This window comes from Scyliorhinus torazame, chromosome 10, assembly GCF_047496885.1.
Source record: "Scyliorhinus torazame isolate Kashiwa2021f chromosome 10, sScyTor2.1, whole genome shotgun sequence".
Lineage (NCBI taxonomy): Eukaryota > Metazoa > Chordata > Chondrichthyes > Carcharhiniformes > Scyliorhinidae > Scyliorhinus > Scyliorhinus torazame.
Window position 1 is genome coordinate 98039450 of NC_092716.1, and position 18879 is coordinate 98058328.

The 18879-nt window shown below is 46.9% G+C and overlaps 1 protein-coding gene across 1 annotated transcript in view; it reads right to left on the bottom strand.

Moving 5' to 3' along the window:
- Positions 1 to 2464: 2464 nt before the first annotated feature.
- Positions 2465 to 18879, bottom strand: part of smpd3 (sphingomyelin phosphodiesterase 3) — a 565394-nt gene continuing 548979 nt past the window's right edge. Inside the window, exons 8-9 of the mRNA XM_072518478.1 lie at positions 12249 to 12411; positions 2465 to 5367 (exon numbers count right to left, since the gene is read on the bottom strand). Of these exons, the coding sequence (XP_072374579.1) occupies positions 5266 to 5367; positions 12249 to 12411 (265 nt within the window). The 3' untranslated portion in view covers positions 2465 to 5265. The remainder of the gene's footprint in view (positions 5368 to 12248; positions 12412 to 18879) is intronic.

Sequence of the window (18879 nt, forward strand, 5' to 3'; positions counted from 1 at the left end):
ACTCACACAGGGTCCACCATGCACACTGACATATCACTCACACAGGGTCTGCCGTGCACACTGACATATCACTCACACAGGGTCCACCGTGCACACTGACATATCACTCACACAGGGTCCACCGTGCACATCGACATATCACTCACACAGGGTCCACCATGCACATCGACATATCACTCACACAGGGTCCACTGTATACATCGACATATCACTCACACAGGGTCAGCAGTGCACACTGACATATCACTCACACAGCATGCACAGTGCACATTCACATATCACTCACACAGGGTCCACCATGCACATCGACATATCACTCACACAGGGTCCACTGTATACATCGACATATCACTCACACAGGGTCAGCAGTGCACACTGACATATCACTCACACAGCATGCACAGTGCACATTCACATATCACTCACACAGGGTCCACCATGCACATCGACATATCACTCACACAGGGTCCACTGTATACATCGACATATCACTCACACAGGGTCAGCAGTGCACACTGACATATCACTCACACAGGGTCAGCAGTGCACACTGACATATCACTCACACAGGGTCAGCAATGCACACTGACATATCACTCACACAGGGTCAGCAATGCACACTGACATATCACTCACACAGGGTCAGCAGTGCACACTGACATATCACTCACACAGGGTCAGCAGTGCACACTGACATATCACTCACACAGGGTCAGCAATGCACACTGACATATCACTCACACAGGGTCAGCAATGCACACTGACATATCAGTCACACAGGGTCAGCAATGCACACTGACATATCAGTCACACAGGGTCAGCAATGCACACTGACATATCACTCACACAGGGTCAGCAATGCACACTGACATATCACTCACACAGGTTCAGCAGTGCACACTGACATATCACCCACACAGGGTCTGCAGTGCACACTGACATATCACTCACACAGGTTCAGCAGTGCACACTGACATATCAGTCACACAGGGTCAGCAATGCACACTGACATATCACTCACACAGGGTCAGCAATGCACACTGACATATCACTCACACAGGGTCAGCAATGCACACTGACATATCACTCACACAGGGTCAGCAATGCACACTGACATATCAGTCACACAGGGTCAGCAATGCACACTGACATATCAGTCACACAGGGTCAGCAATGCACACTGACATATCAGTCACACAGGGTCAGCAATGCACACTGACATATCACTCACACAGGGTCTGCAATGCACACTGACATATCACTCACACAGGGTCAGCAATGCACACTGACATATCACTCACACAGGGTCAGCAATGCACACTGACATATCACTCACACAGGGTCAGCAATGCACACTGACATATCAGTCACACAGGGTCAGCAATGCACACTGACATATCACTCACACAGGGTCAGCAATGCACACTGACATATCACTCACACAGGGTCAGCAATGCACACTGACATATCACTCACACAGGGTCTGCAATGCACACTGACATATCACTCACACAGGGTCAGCAATGCACACTGACATATCAGTCACACAGGGTCAGCAATGCACACTGACATATCACTCACACAGGGTCTGCAATGCACACTGACATATCACTCACACAGGGTCAGCAATGCACACTGACATATCACTCACACAGGGTCCACCGTGCACACTGACATATCACCCACACAGGGTCCACCGTGCACACTGACATATCACCCACACAGGGTCAGCAATGCACACTGACATATCAGTCACACAGGGTCAGCAATGCACACTGACATATCAGTCACACAGGGTCTGCAATGCACACTGACATATCACTCACACAGGGTCAGCAATGCACACTGACATATCAGTCACACAGGGTCAGCAATGCACACTGACATATCAGTCACACAGGGTCAGCAATGCACACTGACATATCACTCACACAGGGTCTGCAATGCACACTGACATATCACTCACACAGGGTCAGCAATGCACACTGACATATCAGTCACACAGGGTCAGCAATGCACACTGACATATCAGTCACACAGGGTCAGCAATGCACACTGACATATCAGTCACACAGGGTCTGCAATGCACACTGACATATCACTCACACAGGGTCAGCAATGCACACTGACATATCAGTCACACAGGGTCAGCAATGCACACTGACATATCAGTCACACAGGGTCAGCAATGCACACTGACATATCACTCACACAGGGTCTGCAATGCACACTGACATATCACTCACACAGGGTCAGCAATGCACACTGACATATCAGTCACACAGGGTCAGCAATGCACACTGACATATCAGTCACACAGGGTCAGCAATGCACACTGACATATCAGTCACACAGGGTCAGCAATGCACACTGACATATCAGTCACACAGGGTCAGCAATGCACACTGACATATCATTCACACAGGGTCAGCAATGCACACTGACATATCATTCACACAGGGTCTGCAATGCACACTGACATATCACCCACACAGGGTCAGCAATGCACACTGACATATCAGTCACACAGGGTCTGCAGTGCACACTGACATATCACCCACACAGGGTCTGCAGTGCACACTGACATATCACCCACACAGGGTCAGCAATGCACACTGACATATCACTCACACAGGGTCCACCGTGCACACTGACATATCACTCACACAGGGTCAGCAATGCACACTGACATATCACTCACACAGGGTCCACCGTGCACACTGACATATCACTCACACAGCATGCACAGTGCACACTGACATATCACTCACACAGTATCCACCATGCACATCGACATATCACTCACACAGGGTCTGCCGTGCACACTGACATATCACTCACACAGGGTCCACCGTGCACACTGACATATCACTCACACAGCATGCACAGTGCACACTGACATATCACTCACACAGTATCCACCATGCACATCGACATATCACTCACACAGGGTCCACACGTGCACATCGACATATCACTCACACAGGGTCAGCAGTGCACACTGACATATCATTCACACAGGGTCAGCAATGCACACTGACATATCACTCACACAGGGTCCACCGTGCACACTGACATATCACTCACACAGCATGCACAGTGCACACTGACATATCACTCACACAGTATCCACCATGCACATCGACATATCACTCACACAGGGTCTGCCGTGCACACTGACATATCACTCACACAGGGTCCACCGTGCACACTGACATATCACTCACACAGTATGCACAGTGCACACTGACATATCACCCACACAGGGTCCACCGTGCACACTGACATATCACTCACACAGCATGCACAGTGCACACTGACATATCACTCACACAGTATCCACCATGCACATCGACATATCACTCACACAGGGTCCACACGTGCACATCGACATATCACTCACACAGCATGCACAGTGCACACTGACATATCACTCACACAGCATGCACAGTGCACATTGACATATCACTCACACAGGGTCCACTGTATACATCGACATATCACTCACACAGGGTCCACTGTATACATCGACATATCAGTCACACAGGGTCAGCAGTGCACACTGACATATCACTCACACAGGTTCAGCAGTGCACACTGACATATCAGTCACACAGGGTCAGCAGTGCACACTGACATATCACTCACACAGGATCAGCAGTGCACACTGACATAGCAGTCAGACAGGGTCAGCGGTGCACACTGACATATCACTCACACAGGGTCCACCGTGCACACTGACATATCACTCACAGCATGCACAGTGCACACTGACATATCACACAGACAGCATGCACAGTGCACACTGACATATCACACAGACAGCATGCACAGTGCACACTGACATATCACTCACACAGTGTCCACCATGCACACTGACATATCAGTCACACAGGGTCCACCGTATACATCGACATATCAGTCACACAGGGTCAGCGGTGCACACTTACATATCACTCACACAGGTTCAGCAGTGCACACTGACATATCACTCACACAGGGTCCACCGTGGTTACTAACATCACTCACACAGGGTCAGCAGTACACACTGACATACCACTGTCACAATGTCGGCTATTCTCTGAAAGGGCTGGGTGTAATCACTGTTATATGCTTCAGATAATGTTAGCAATGTTTATATCGCTCTCCTCACATAGGATCAACATTGTACCTGCTGATAGCTTGAGGATTCGATTAGCTGAAAGTGAAAGACGGGGTTTAAAATTGCATTACAATACTGAGCACTGTAGTGCGCATATAAGTTGCTCCAGTATAAACACTCAGTGCTATAATTGGGAGGTGGGCAGGACCAGACAAGACTGGCTATCACCCCATATCTGTTTACCAGACTAAAAGCAGGATTGCTCCCTACCTCCATCCCTCCTCTACCTTGGAACTCGCAGTAATGGTGCTGAGAATATATTTACATTCATGAAATTAAAAATGAAAAGCTTCCAGAGTAAACGGATCTCAAGCGGGGGTTACATTAAACCAAAAGCACAATAATTTTTGATTGGCAGGCTACATCAGCCCCCCCCCTTCTTACCATTGCTGACCCTGCCTGAGGGATTTGTCATGTGACTGAATATGTCAGAGGTCATATAACATCCACACTGAAACACCAGTGGAGAGCAGTGGCTGATTAGAGCAACAATTGACAGAAGGATCCATATCTGTATCTCGGTAGCTAATCGCATTTGCCTGTCTGCTGTTGGTTTTATATATACAGATATATACACAGACACACACACCTTCAGAGAGGGGACATGCACTAAAGCTGTCAGGAATGGGACACACGCTAACACTTAATGTGTCATTGCCACGTAGCCATGCTCATTGAAAGGCAAAAAATGTGACAAGATTCCTTGAAAGATATACAAAGGATTATGCAAAAAGAAAAGGAACATCAAACACTTTCACGGACTGGTCACAAACATAAGTTGTGCTAGGCAGTTAGAAAAAGACAGAACCCCTCAAGAATGGCACTAGTCCAAGGCAGTGAGGAATATCTATGTTGTTTTCGCTCTCCACTGTTCTGTGAGTCCACAGCAAGGCCTCAGCCTTCTGGAGTACAACAAGGAAATAACCATCTTTGATCATTGCCCACGACACCTTCTTCTAAATAATTTCTATAGACAAATTGAGTGGGAGGCATCGGGCCTAGGTCTGGCCGGGTTTCATCCTTATCTGTGCACCTGAAAAACAAGCCACCCTTGTTCCCACACAGATAACACTTTCCCGAATGGTTTCTGTTGTCTGCTGAAGTCAAGGGTCCTCCTCCCCCATTGATACTAAGAGACGCATGGCTACGGCCAAATGATCAGTCAGGCCAGCCAGCTGGGTGACGAAGCTGAACTCTTCCATTTCCTGCACATAAACAGACAACAGGGGTCAGTGATATGTCAATCAACAAATGTTACAAACCCTATAGATTGTACCTGTTTATCTCTTGCTGGCACGTTGCACATCAAGTACTTCACTTGACGCCCCCAGTTACGTTTTTGTGTCTTTTCAGTTTATGTATTTTAGAACTTTCTGACACTGTTGCCTTGTGTCCGGCGGGCCTCGGTGACAGCTCAGTAAAATTTCTCATAACAGCCTTTGTCCAAATTGCTTCAGCTACCGGATCTATTCTCGAAAAGCAGTTCAGCATCACAACATCAGACTTTAAGTAATGAGTACAATATTGAACAATAAGTGAACTAGTGAACATATAAGTTGACAATGAATGAAGAGGAATGTTTTTATCCAGCTTGTTAACTGGAGTGCACCACCTGAAAGGGTGATGGAAATACATTTTTTGGTCACTTTCAAAAAGAGAATTGGTTATGTACATGGAAAAGGAGAAATAATTACGGGGGTATGGGAAACGTTCAGGGCAGTGAGATTAATTGAATAACTCAAAGAACAGGCATAAGTACGAATGGTTGAATGACCTCTTTCTCTGCTGTGAGATTCCACAATACATATTTATAATGGATAGGCTAAACAGCTCCGGTTTCCTCCCACAGTCCAAAGATGTGCAGGTTAGGTGGATTGGCCATGATAAATTACCCTTAGTGACCAAAAAGGTGAGGAGGGGTTATTGGGTTACGGGGATAGGATGGAAGTGAGGGCTTAAGTGTGTCGGTGCAGACTCGATGGGCCGAATGGCCTCCTTCTGCAACTGTATGTTTTATGTACTACAGATATCGGAGAGGTCGCCTCTCAACCTCCGTCGTGCCAGTGAGAACAGATCGAGTTTATCTAACCTCTCCTCATAGCTAATGCCCTTACCAGGCAACATCCTAGTAAACCGCTTCTGTACCCTCCCCAAAGCATCCACATCCTTCTGGTAGTGTGGCAACCAGAATTGTACACAATATTCCAAATGAGGCCTAACTAAGGTCCTGTACAGCTGCAACATGACTTGCCAATTTTTATATTCAATGCTCCGACCAATGACGGCCAGCATGCCGTATGCCTTTTTGACCACCTTATCCACATACGTTGGTTGCCACTTCCAGTGATAAGTGGACATGCATGCCCAGATATCTCTCTGCCTGTCAGTACTCGCAAGTGTTCTACCATTTATTGTGTAGTTCCTACGTGCATTGGACCTTCCAAAGTGCATTACCTCACACTTGTCCGGATTAAACTCCATCTGCCATTTCTCCATCCAAGACTCTAACCAGTTTATATCCTGCTGTATCCTCTGACAATCCTCTTCACTAACCCCAATTTTTGTGTCGCCTGCAAACCTATTAATCGGACCAGCTACATTTTCTTCCAAATCATTTATATACACCATGAATAACAAAGGCCCCAGAACTGATCCCTGTGGAACGCCACTAGTCACAGCAACCTTCCATTCAGAAAAGCACCCTTCCACTGTTACCCTCTGTCTTCTGTGCCCAAGCCAGTACTGTATCCAACTTGCCAGCTCTCCTCTAATCCCATGTGACTTCACCTTTTGTACCAGTCTACCTTGTCAAAGGCTTTAATGAAGTCCATGTATACAACATCTACTGCCTTTCCCTCATCTATCATCTTTGTCACTTCCTTGAAAAACACAATCAAATTAGTGAGGCACGACCTCCCCTTCACCAAACCATGCTGTCCATCATTAATAAGTCCATTTGCCTGCTGTGGACATCGCCTGCTGTGGCTCAGGAGCCCTAGTCTGTCAGGACAGTCTATGCTGCACTTGCTGCAGATAATGACAGTGGCTGAGAATGACAGGATTCACTGGTCTCTGTTTTCTCTGGGCTCTCTTAGCTGGCTGAGCTTTCTGTTTCTCCTTGCCTCTTCTGATACCCCTCTGAGCAGTCAGCTTCCAGAGGTAATGGTCTTCGTTGGCTGTCAGCCAGTTGTCAGGATTGATTTCTGCCATCGTCATATCTCAGTTGCAGGTGTCAGCCATCCAATCAGTTAAAAGCAAAATACCGTGGACGGTGGAGATCTTAAAAAGAAAACGTGTTGGAAAAACTCAGCAGGTCTGGCAGCATCTGTGGAGCGAGAAATAGAGTCAATGTTTCAAGTCCAATATGATTCTTTGTTGGAACTGAAGCAGCAGAAATATGATGGGTTTTGTGCTGTTGAAAAAGGAGGAGGGTCAGGTGGAGCAGTGGGAGGTAGTGGCATAGTGGTATTGTCACTGGACTAGTAAACCAGAGACCCAGAGTAATGCTCTGGGGACCCAGGTTCAAATCCCGCTACTGGAGAAGTCTAATGATGACCATGAAACCATTGTTGATTGTCGTAAAAACTCATCTGGTTCACTAATGTAATTTCGGGAAGGAAATCTGCCACTCTTACCTGTTCTGGCCTACATGTGACTCCAGGCCCACAGCAATGTGATTGACTCTTAAGTACCCCCTCAAGGGCAATTCGGGATGGGCAACAAATGTTGACACAGCCTGCGATACCCACCTTCCATGAATGAATTAGAAAGAAGCCGAAAGGGAAGGTCAGGGATAGGTTAGGTGCCATGGGACAAAAGGAACGAGAGTGGCAATGGCAGGAATAAAGGAACAAAACCTCTCAAGTGCAATTAGGTATGGGCAATAAATGCTGGACTAGCCATCAAAGTCCACATGAATAAAAAAAAATCATGGGTCCAGAGTAGATGTTAATAGCAGAATAAAATTGTGGACTGAACAGAAGTGTTCTGCAAAGTGATCACCCAGTCTCCATTTGAACTCCACTAGGTAGAGATTTTGACTGTATTTTTGAGCAATGAACACAATAGACTAAGTTGAAAGAAGCACAATTACGTCGCTGCTGGAGTTGGCGGAAATGGCACAGGATAATTATTTGAATGTGGAGCCAGGTGGGGTTGAAAGCGAGGACAAGTGGGACCCTATCATGGTTCTACAAGGGGTACAATGATGAGACCATCAAATGCATCATCTTCCCACTGTTCCCACCTCGACAGCCTAGTCCAGTGTTTTCAAACTTTTTTTCCTGGGACCCACTTTTGCCAACAGGCCGACCTTCAAGACCCACACCGGCTGACCTTTGTGACCCACGCCACTTTCGCTTACCTTTAATGTGAATGGGAAACTTGCTTGGTCCACACGATCTCACTCGAATTAGGTTCAAAGGAGGAGAGGGCAATGCGCATATCAGGTGCAGATTTCAGACATTTTCTTTGTGCCGTCTTTATGAAAACGGAAAATCCAACCTCATACATGTAAGTCGTCGCGAAGGACAATAGCAACAAAATGCTTGTTTTACTCATACTGGATACTCCTAGGGCAGCACGGTGGTGCAGTGGTTAGCACTGCTGCCTCATGTCGCTGAAGTCCGGGGTTCGATCCCGGCCCCGGGTCACTGTCCGAGAGGAGTTTGCACATTCTCCCCATGCCTGCCTGGGTCTCACCCCCACAACCCAAAGATGTGCAGGTCGGTGGATTGGCCACGCTAAATTGCCCCTTAATTGGAAAAAAAGAATTGGGCACTTTAAATTTATTTTAAAAAAGATACTCCTGGGGGATGCTACTCCAGAATGCTGACAGCCTCATGAGCTTTTGCCGTGATTTTAATGTGGTATTAATGGTCAGCTACAGCAGTGTAGTCTTTTAATTTAGAATCAGCTGTAAGTTAGTAACTGACTCTGGAATCTCAAACTCAAAAGGAATTTTTCACCCACCACTTCTCTTTCAAAATCTGAAACTTCTCTCATTTGTCAGTCCTTCCCTGCACATGTGCTTTGCCTCCTTATTTGCATTGGTACAAATGACAAAACCAGACATCAAGAAATCATCTTTATGTTGTTTTTGTCCCCAGTTAAGTTTCTTCTGTGTAGGCTGTTAACCAGAGGCCCTGAAGCTCTGTACACAGCTCACACTAGCACTGCTCTGACATAGAATCATAGAATACATAGAGTGCAGAAGGCAGCCATTTGGCACATCGAATCTGCATCGACCTTCTGAAAGAGTATCCAACCTAGGCCCACTCCCCTGCCTTATCCCCACCTAACCTTTGGACACTAAGGGGCAAATTAGCAGGCTCAATCCACCTTACCTGCATATCTTTAGACTGTGGGAGGAAACGGAGCATCCGGAGGAAACCCACGCAGACATGGAAGGAAAGTGCAAATTCCAGACTGTCATCCAAGGCCGGAATTGAACCCGGGCCCCTGGCACTGTGAGACTCAGTGCTAAACACTGTACTACCCTCTCAGCCCTGGACTCTCCTGGTCAGCTCTCTCCTGCAGATTCTGTTGTGAGATCCTGTCCAGTAGGTACATTGCCTATTTGAGTCTCTGGACGTCTCTTACTTTTAAGAAAATGATCCGTCTTCACAGTCCTCTTGCCAGCAGCTGGAAAATGGAAGCAGCTCTGCTCCGTGATTTGGCACCAAACGCACATACATGTAGGGCACTTGATAGACGAGGGTAGAGCAGTTGATGTGGTGTATATGGATTTCAGCAAAGCGTTTGATAAGGTTCCCCACGGTAGGCTATTGCAAAAAATACGGAGGCTGGGGATTGAGGGTGATTTAGAGATGTGGATCAGAAATTGGCTAGCTGAAAGAAGACAGAGGGTGGTGGTTGATGGGAAATGTTCAGAATGGAGTACAGTCACAAGTGGAGTACCACAAGGATCTGTTCTGGGGCCGTTGCTGTTTGTCATTTTTATCAATGACCTAGAGGAAGGCGCAGAAGGGTGGGTGAGTAAATTTGCAGACGATACTAAAGTCGGTGGTGTTGTCGATAGTGTGGAAGGATGTAGCAGGTTACAGAGGGATATAGATAAGCTGCAGAGCTGGGCTGAGAGGTGGCAAATGGAGTTTAATGTAGAGAAGTGTGAGGTGATTCACTTTGGAAGGAATAACAGGAATGCGGAATATTTGGCTAATGGTAAAGTTCTTGAAAGTGTGGATGAGCAGAGGGATCTAGGTGTCCATGTACATAGATCCCTGAAAGTTGCCACCCAGGTTGATAGGGTTGTGAAGAAGGCCTATGGAATGTTGGCCTTTATTGGTAGAGGGATTGAGTTCCGGAGTCGGGAGGTCATGTTGCAGCTGTACAGAACTCTGGTACGGCCGCATTTGGAGTATTGCGTACAGTTCTGGTCACCGCATTATAGGAAGGACGTGGAGGCTTTGGAGCGGGTGCAGAGGAGATTTACCAGGATGTTGCCTGGTATGGAGGGAAAATCTTATGAGGAAAGGCTGATGGACTTGAGGTTGTTTTCGTTGGAGAGAAGAAGGTTAAGAGGAGACTTAATAGAGGCATACAAAATGATCAGGGGGTTGGATAGGGTGGACAGTGAGAGCCTTCTCCCGCGGATGGATATGGCTGGCACGAGGGGACATAACTTTAAACTGAGGGGTAATAGATATAGGACAGAGGTCAGAGGTAGGTTCTTTACGCAAAGAGTAGTGAGGCCGTGGAATGCCCTACCTGCTACAGTAGTGAACTCGCCAACATTGAGGGCATTTAAAAGTTTATTGGATAAACATATGGATGATAATGGCATAGTGTAGGTTAGATGGCTTTTGTTTCGGTGTAACATCGTGGGCCGAAGGGCCTGTACTGCGCTGTATTGTTCTATGTTCTATATCAACTGTGCGTGCAAGGAGTGTGGCCTGCTCATTGTTGTCGCTTCTTGCCGGAAGACTCCACACAGCCTGTTCTATTTTCATTCAAAAGGCGGTAGAGGCTGGCAATCCCAATATAAATGCTGGTAGCAGCTGTTGGTCGCTTCTCCCATGATCGCGACCACCGCAGGAATGCCGTGACCCTCCGACACCCGTTTGCGACCCAGCTGTGAGACACGACCCGCATGTTGAAAAACCTTGCCCTAGTCCACTCCTCTCTCATGTCCAACACCTCATTCCCTTCTTATGGCACTTTCCCATGTAATGACAGGAGATGTAACACCTTCTAATTTACCCCCTCCCACCTCACTGTTCAAGGCCCCAAACACACCTTTCAGGTGAAGCAGCGATTTACTTGTACTTCTGTAAATTTTATTCTACTATTAACATATTCTGCTATTTTTCTTTGAAGACAGCACTGACCTTTATTCTGCTTTAACGCCCACCCAGGGTCAATGCTTGTTCCTTTATTACTACCTTTTCCACTCTATAATATCATTACAATTTAATCTCCCCCATCATCCAACCTATCCCTGACCTTCTCTATTTGCTCCACCTGACCCTCCAACCTTTTCAACAGCATAAAACACATCACATTTCTGGTTTTCCTCAGTTCCTAAGAAGTCATATTGGACTTAAAATGATTAACTCTGTTTCTCTCTCCAGTTTCTGCCAGACCTGCTACGTTTTTCCAGCACTTTTGTTTTTAGCCATCCAGTGAACGGTGGTTGAGCCAGTGGAGTAGTTGTTGGCTTAGTAGTGAGTATATGCTGACGGAATTAGCATGTTCCAGGACCTCTGAGTTGGTGATCTTGTCCTGCTAAGAGATGCCGAGGATACCACTATGTTCAATGCCTCCAGTTGTTCCAATGTCCAGATTTGTCTATGACCCCCAACATCACCTTATCATCAGGTTTCCTATAGGGATTATTCACCCCTCCCTCCTGCAGGATCATGGAATGATACAGGACAGAAGGTCATTTGACCCAAGGCCAATGCTTTGATATGGATATGCAAATTAATCTAATTCCCCTGCCCTTTCTCCATCGGCTGTGGAAGTCTCTCTTATTCCAATTTGGGATGATAGCATTTACTGCAACTACTAATGGACTTTTTGTATAGTTTCCCTGTCAGGTTGGGGTGGGCTCTGTGAACCATACCACTTTCCAGTCAGGGTTGAGGCCGTCCTCAGAGTAGAGCGCATAGTCGATCCTCCTCCCACCGCTCTTCAGTGGTATCTTTCTCCCCTTCTGAGAAGACGGGTGGTTCTTGCAGTTGGAGAAGACCAGGTACTCCCTGCGCCCCTCTTCACTCTCCAGCACCCTGCGAAGAAGGTGAAAGGTTATGGTTCAGTCTGATTTATTATTTTTGATGTTACGTGGAAATAGGAAATAAATAACCCTCACTGAAAATGTTTTCTGTGCAGTTGTCGATCTCGTAAAATAAATCCGTTCATTGGTTTGCAATTGGCCTTTATGGACTATTGTTTATCCTACTGCCAACTGCAAGAGAGATTAGCGGGGTCACGGCAGGAGTATTTGCTACAGTCCCTGGATCATGTAACTAGATATCAGGCAGTAAAGATGTAAAGGTTTATTTACTCATTGTCAGGAGACATGAGGCCCATTTACCTGAGGTAGCACCTAATTTACTACAGCTGGTTACATTACAATATGGTTACTCACTGTGGTCAGTACACAACCAATACAGTCGTGTCTATATGTGTGGCCGGCACTGATATATTGGTGGCTGTTGTTGTGGTCAGAATAGGAACTGATACAGCAGTCACTGACTCTGGTGAATACAGGAATTTATAAGGTTGTCACTGTTAAAGTGGCCAGTCCAGGAAATGACACTCCGCACAAGACAATCCTCTCATCCTAGGAGCCAATCTACTGAACCTTTACTATATTGCCTTCAAGGCAGGTATACACATCCTTAAATATAGAGAACAAAAATGCACATGTGTGGTCTCACTAAAGCCCTGTATAATTGCAGCAACACTTACTTATTCTTGTACTCCAGTTGCTTTGTAATTGGATTGGATTGGATTTGTTTATTGTCACGTGTACCAAGGTACAGTGAAAAGTATTTTTCTGCGAGCAGCTCAACAGATCATTAAGTACATGAAAAGAAAAGGAAATAAAAGAAAATACATAATAAGGTACACAATGAAAAATGCCTTGAGGATGAAGATTGGTGTGGATCCAAACAGGAAGAGGAACCTTGGCAGTACGTTCATCTTGATCGTCTGCACCCTCCCCACCACGGAAAGCGGGAGTGCATCCCATCTCTATAGGTCCTTTTTAACTTCCTCCGCCAGACTGATCAGATTCCATTTGTGTATCCATGTCCAGTTGTGAGCTACCTGGATCCCCAGGTAGCGGAATTTGTTTTGGGCTATTTTAAATGGGAGACCTTCCAGCTCTGTCCCTCCCCGTTTGGGTTCACCAAGAAAACCTCACTTTTGCCCAGGTTGAGTTTGTAGCCCGAGAAGGGGCTTTGATTTCTTTCAGGCCATTCTGCTTGTCCGAGATGTAGAGGAGCAGTACATCCGCATAGAGTGAGGCTCTGTGTCTCAGCCTCCTCGTCGGATACCCTACCAGCCTCTCGTGTCTCGCAGGGCGATCGGCAGGAGTTCAATCATACTTCCGTCCATGACGGCGCCGGAGAATGGCGACTCTGCGAGCATTCTCAAACAGATCTTCTTTTTACATCTCCTATACATTTCCTAATCTCTCAAAATGTAATTCTAACACTATCACTAACCTTTTTCTTTTATCTCGGTATTTACATTGTGTACCTTGTGTTGTCCGATTATGTATTTTCTTTTCTTTTCATGTACTAAATGATCTGTTTGAGCCGCACACAAAAAAATACTTTTCACTTTATCTCGGTACATGTGACAATAAACAAATCCAATTCAATTGCCAAGGCGAAGAGGAGCGAGAATAGCGGGCATCCCTGTCAGCGAAGCACAGGAAAGGGGGAAGAGGAGCTACTACAATATGACTATCCACAACGTTGACTATCTCCAGACTCCTCGAGGTAACAGAGTCATGTGGTCGTTCTCTACTGCCACCTGCTGGTTGGAGGTCGTTTATATTACTATTTACATGATTGCTTATGCATTTCATCACATCCCTTTTCCTTTGGAAATGTGAAATATCTACATACATTATTTCAGTTTACGAGACAATGCATATACTATACTATGCATAATACTTTAGATTGTTCACATGTTTATAGTCCATCACAAATTCAATCTGTCCGGCTTTCTTCTATGCCTTGTTGACCTTCTAAGCATTGGTTGAACCTGTGAGTTTGCTTGATTTTCATTTGTTGTTGAAGATGATTCTTGCTATGTTTCTGTGTAATGTACATTTTCAGCTTGTTCTGTGCCTGTATGCTGGTGTCCTTAATGTCATCCTGCACTCCTGAAACAAAGGGTTGCTGAACCTTCAGCAAAGATCTCCTGTTTCGCCTTAGAACTGTCCCGTCATCGGTGATGATGATATCTGATTGAGGACCTGATGATTGTACTACCTTAGAACACTTCAACCATCCGTTTCCATCAGGATCTTCCACTCTGACTGTGTCATCTTTCAGTAATGACTGTAGCCTTCTTCTGGATTTATCATAATGCCTCTTCTGCCTTCTTTTTTGAGATGTGAGTTTTCTCGCAAGTTTTTGATTCTTTGGCTCTTTTGGAATGTATGGTATGGTTGTTCTGACCTGTCGATTCATCAACAACTGTGACGGTGAAAGTCTATTAATCAAAGCTAAGTAACGCGAGATATGGATCTTCCCGACTGTCCATAGCTTTTTTGTGTATCTGCTTCACAATGTGAACACCTTTTTCAGCCTTCCCAATGGATTGCGGATAGAGAGGACTAGAAGTAATATGTTAGAAATCATAGTTACGTGCGAACTCTGTCCATTGATGACTGCTAAAACATGGGCCATTGTCACTTATGACAATTTGAGGTATTCCATGGCGAGAAAAAATGTCTTTGGTATACTTGATAACACACCTAGCTGATGAGTTTGCTGGTTGCACCACACCTGGAAAGTTAGAGAAATAGTCGATCACGAACAGGTAGGTATTCTTTTCCTGACAGATAAAACAGATCCATTCTTACTTTCTGCCATGGCTCTTTCCGTTGTTTGTACTGAAACTTCTGACAAGTTGGACAGTTACCTATCATGATTTGAATGTCTTGATGCCTGGCCAGTATACCGTTTCCCTGGCTCTTCGCTTACACTTTTCTATGCCTAAGTGCCCTTCATAAATCTTTTTTAGAATCATTGACTGTAAAGATTGCGGTATCACAATCCTACTTTGCTGAAGCAAAAATCCATTGGCTGCACTTAGCTCTGCTCTGCTGTTACAATATTTGGAACAGGATCTTTTATTATCTTCGGTAAGATTTCATCTTTGATGGTTTCATCTCTGATTAATTTTGACTTCTCATCAGACACTGGAAAGGATTCTGCTACAAGATTCACATGGACTTGCACATCCTCATCCATTTGGTGTTCTTCTTTCATGTCCGTAGCACGGGATAGCACGTCAGCTACTGCGAGATGTTCACCTGGCATGTAGATGAGATCGAAATTGTACCTTTGTAACTTCATCATCATAAGTTGTATCCTTGGTGACATCTCATTCAGATTTTTCTTTACTATCGCCACAAGTGGTCTATGGTCAGTTTCCACTAAGAATGTCGGTAGGCCATATACGTAGTCATGGAATTTGTTTAATCCATTTATCAAGCCAAAGCATTCTTTTTCTATTTGAGCATTGAAGCGCAGGCAATTGGAAGCCATCAATGTCTTGCTACAATAACATTGCTCCCAACCCATCTTTCGATGCATCTGTCAATATTTTTGTCTTCTTTGTCGGGTCAAAAAATGTCAGCACTGGAGCTGTTGCCAATGCTTCCTGTAATACATAGAACATTACAGCGCAGTACAGGCCCTTCGGCCCTCGATGTTGCGCCGACCTGTGAAACCACTCTAAAGCCCATCTACACTATTCCCTTATCCTTACCATTCATGCTCATGTCTGTTAGACCACTGGAAAATAGTGGGCGGGTAAGTGTTGACGCCAATGGAGAATCCGTGACCTTTTACAACAGAAAAACTGGCATTGCACCTGGACCGATTCTGCTATAGTTGAGAGGTTAGTGCTGGAGCTGTGAGGAACACAATCGATACCAATGGAAAACGGTGCGCAATTGGACGGGTCCGTGATTGACACTCGGGAAGCTGACAAGCTGCAGCCGCACATACACATTACACTCCCTACACACACTTATCCCAGCCAAAGAGATGGCACTGGTTGTGCTGGAGCGTGCCCATACAGCTGATGGGTGAGCTGGGGGAACACCTGTACGACCCGTGGCACCAAGTTCAAAGTGGGCTGTTAGCGGTGTGCGCAGCTGCATGGCTGCCTTGCTGGCTGCGGCAATGGTTCTGTGCCCGTCCACCTCAACCCCACAGTTCACCTTCTGGCCACCCTCACTATTCCCCCCAGTCCTGGCAGAAGCCCCCGGCCAGCGGCACAACTGTCAGCAAACTATGGCAATGTTGGACACTCTTCCGTACCCTCAGCAGCTGCAATGCCGGTCTAATAGCACAAGTGAACCCACTGCGGGAACTTGGCCCATCGTAGACGGAGAATCGTGGAGGCCCTGGAGAATACCGGGCCGGGCCTGCTAATGATATGCAAACAGTGCCGACTGTACGTGCGGAGTGAAACGCATTGACACCATTTTCGAGGTGACACAGAATCACTATTTGGATTTAAATCGGTGCCTGCCACAATTTTGGCGTTAGAAGCTATTCTCTGCTCAATCGTGTTTCCCGATTTCGCTGTTGGCTAACGGAGAATCTCGCCCAGCGTCTTTCTTGATGATTTCTCTCAAGCATTTATTTTTTGCTGCGAGATTAGGAATAAAATTTCTTACAAAATGTCTCATACCGAGCATCCTGAGGACTGTTTTTTTGTCTGAAGGACGAGGCATGTTCAAGATTGTCTTCACCTTCTCTTGGTCAGGTTGTAAACCTTTTGCAGAAAGTTTATCTCCTGACTTCCAGTGGCGGCCACGGAGTGAGTGGTCGCACATTTAGTGGCTCCCGCTTGTGGCGTTTTTTTCAAACCTTTCCCCCGGTAAACAGGTGGATGTGAGGTGGGAAAGGTGCGCAGGAGAGTGAGTGGAAGGGATTGGCCCTCTGGTGTATGGAGCTGAGGGCCAGAAGCGGTCGAAAAAGAGGAAATCAGTCGTCTGGAGCTGGTGCGGCGCCTGCGACGCACGTGGAGATGGCGGAGGGGCAGGGGGCGGCCCTGCCGGCTCAGTGGTCGACGGACCAGCTGGTGAGCTTCCTGAACGCAAAGTTCACCCAGCAACGGAAGGAGAGTCTGGAGGACCTGGCCTGGGTGGTGGATTCAATCAAGGCGGTGGTTGACTATGTGAAAACGAAGCTGGCGGCTCAGGGTCAGGCGATCCTGAAGATGGAAGAGGTGGCGAGGGAACACGAGGAGCAGTACGCCTCGATGGCAGCGGAAATGGTGCAGATGCGGGACCAGCAGAGGCGGCACCAGAAGAAGGTTGAAGATCTGGAGAACCACTTTTGCAGGCAGAATATAAGGATCGTGGGCCTGTCCAAGGGGAGTGAATGAGCCGATGCTGGCGCATATGTGGGGAGGATGCCGGAGAAGCTGCTGGGAGAGGGTGCGTTTGCACGCCCTTTGGAGGTGGATCGGGCACACAGGGCACTAATGAGGAAGCCCCAGGGGAGCGAGCTGCCGTGGGTGATGGTGGTGCAGTTGCACCGGATCCTGGACAAGGGACAAATTATGAGGTGGGCCAGGCAGACGAAGTGCTGCACCTGGGAAAGCAATGAAATCCGAGTGTACCAGGGCCTGGGTGCAGAGTTGATCAAGAGGAAAACAAACTTTAACAAGGTCAAGGCAGCCCTCTACAAGAAGGGGGTGAAGTTTGGGCCACTGTACACGGCACGTCTGTGGGTGACCTACGAAGGCCGGGAATTGTACTTTGGATCGGCGGAGGAGATGGTAGATTTTGTTAAAGACAGCGGACTGGCAGGAGAAGGTGGACGTTGAACTTTGGTGGAGATGCTGTTGTGATATTGTTAGCTTGTGTTTGGGGCCATTTCTTTCTTTTTCGCTTCAGGTTTGCTCTTTGTTCTTTGTTTTTTAAAAAATATATATTTTATTTGAGTTTTTTGGCCAAACATAACAATACGTAGTGTTTCTTTTACACAACAATAAAGCAATATAAATAGCCGTGGCCAGTTTTAAACAAATAAATAAATAATATATATAAACAAAAACAAAAGAAAAACAAAACTAAATGGCAACTGCCTTGTCCAAAATAAATACTCTCCAAAATTACAATCCAACAGTCCAATATACAATTACATATACCAAATACCTATACATAGACAATAACATCCCTGAGAGTCCATCCGATTCCTCCCCCCCCGCCCTCCCCCCCGCCCCCCCCCCACCCGCCCCCCCGCCCCCCCCGCGCGCCCCCCCCCCCGCGCGCCCCCCCCCCCCGCCCCCCGCCGCCCCCCCCGCCCCCCCTGCCCCGCCCCCCCCCCGCCCCCGCCCCCCCCGCCCCCCGCCCCCCCCCGCCCCCCCCCCCCCCGCCCCCCCCCCCGCCCCCCCCCCCCCCCCCCCTCTCGCCTCCTGCACTCCCGGCTCTTCTGCAACCCCAAATATAGCCAATCCCCAGCTTGGTTCGACCCGGACCCCCACCA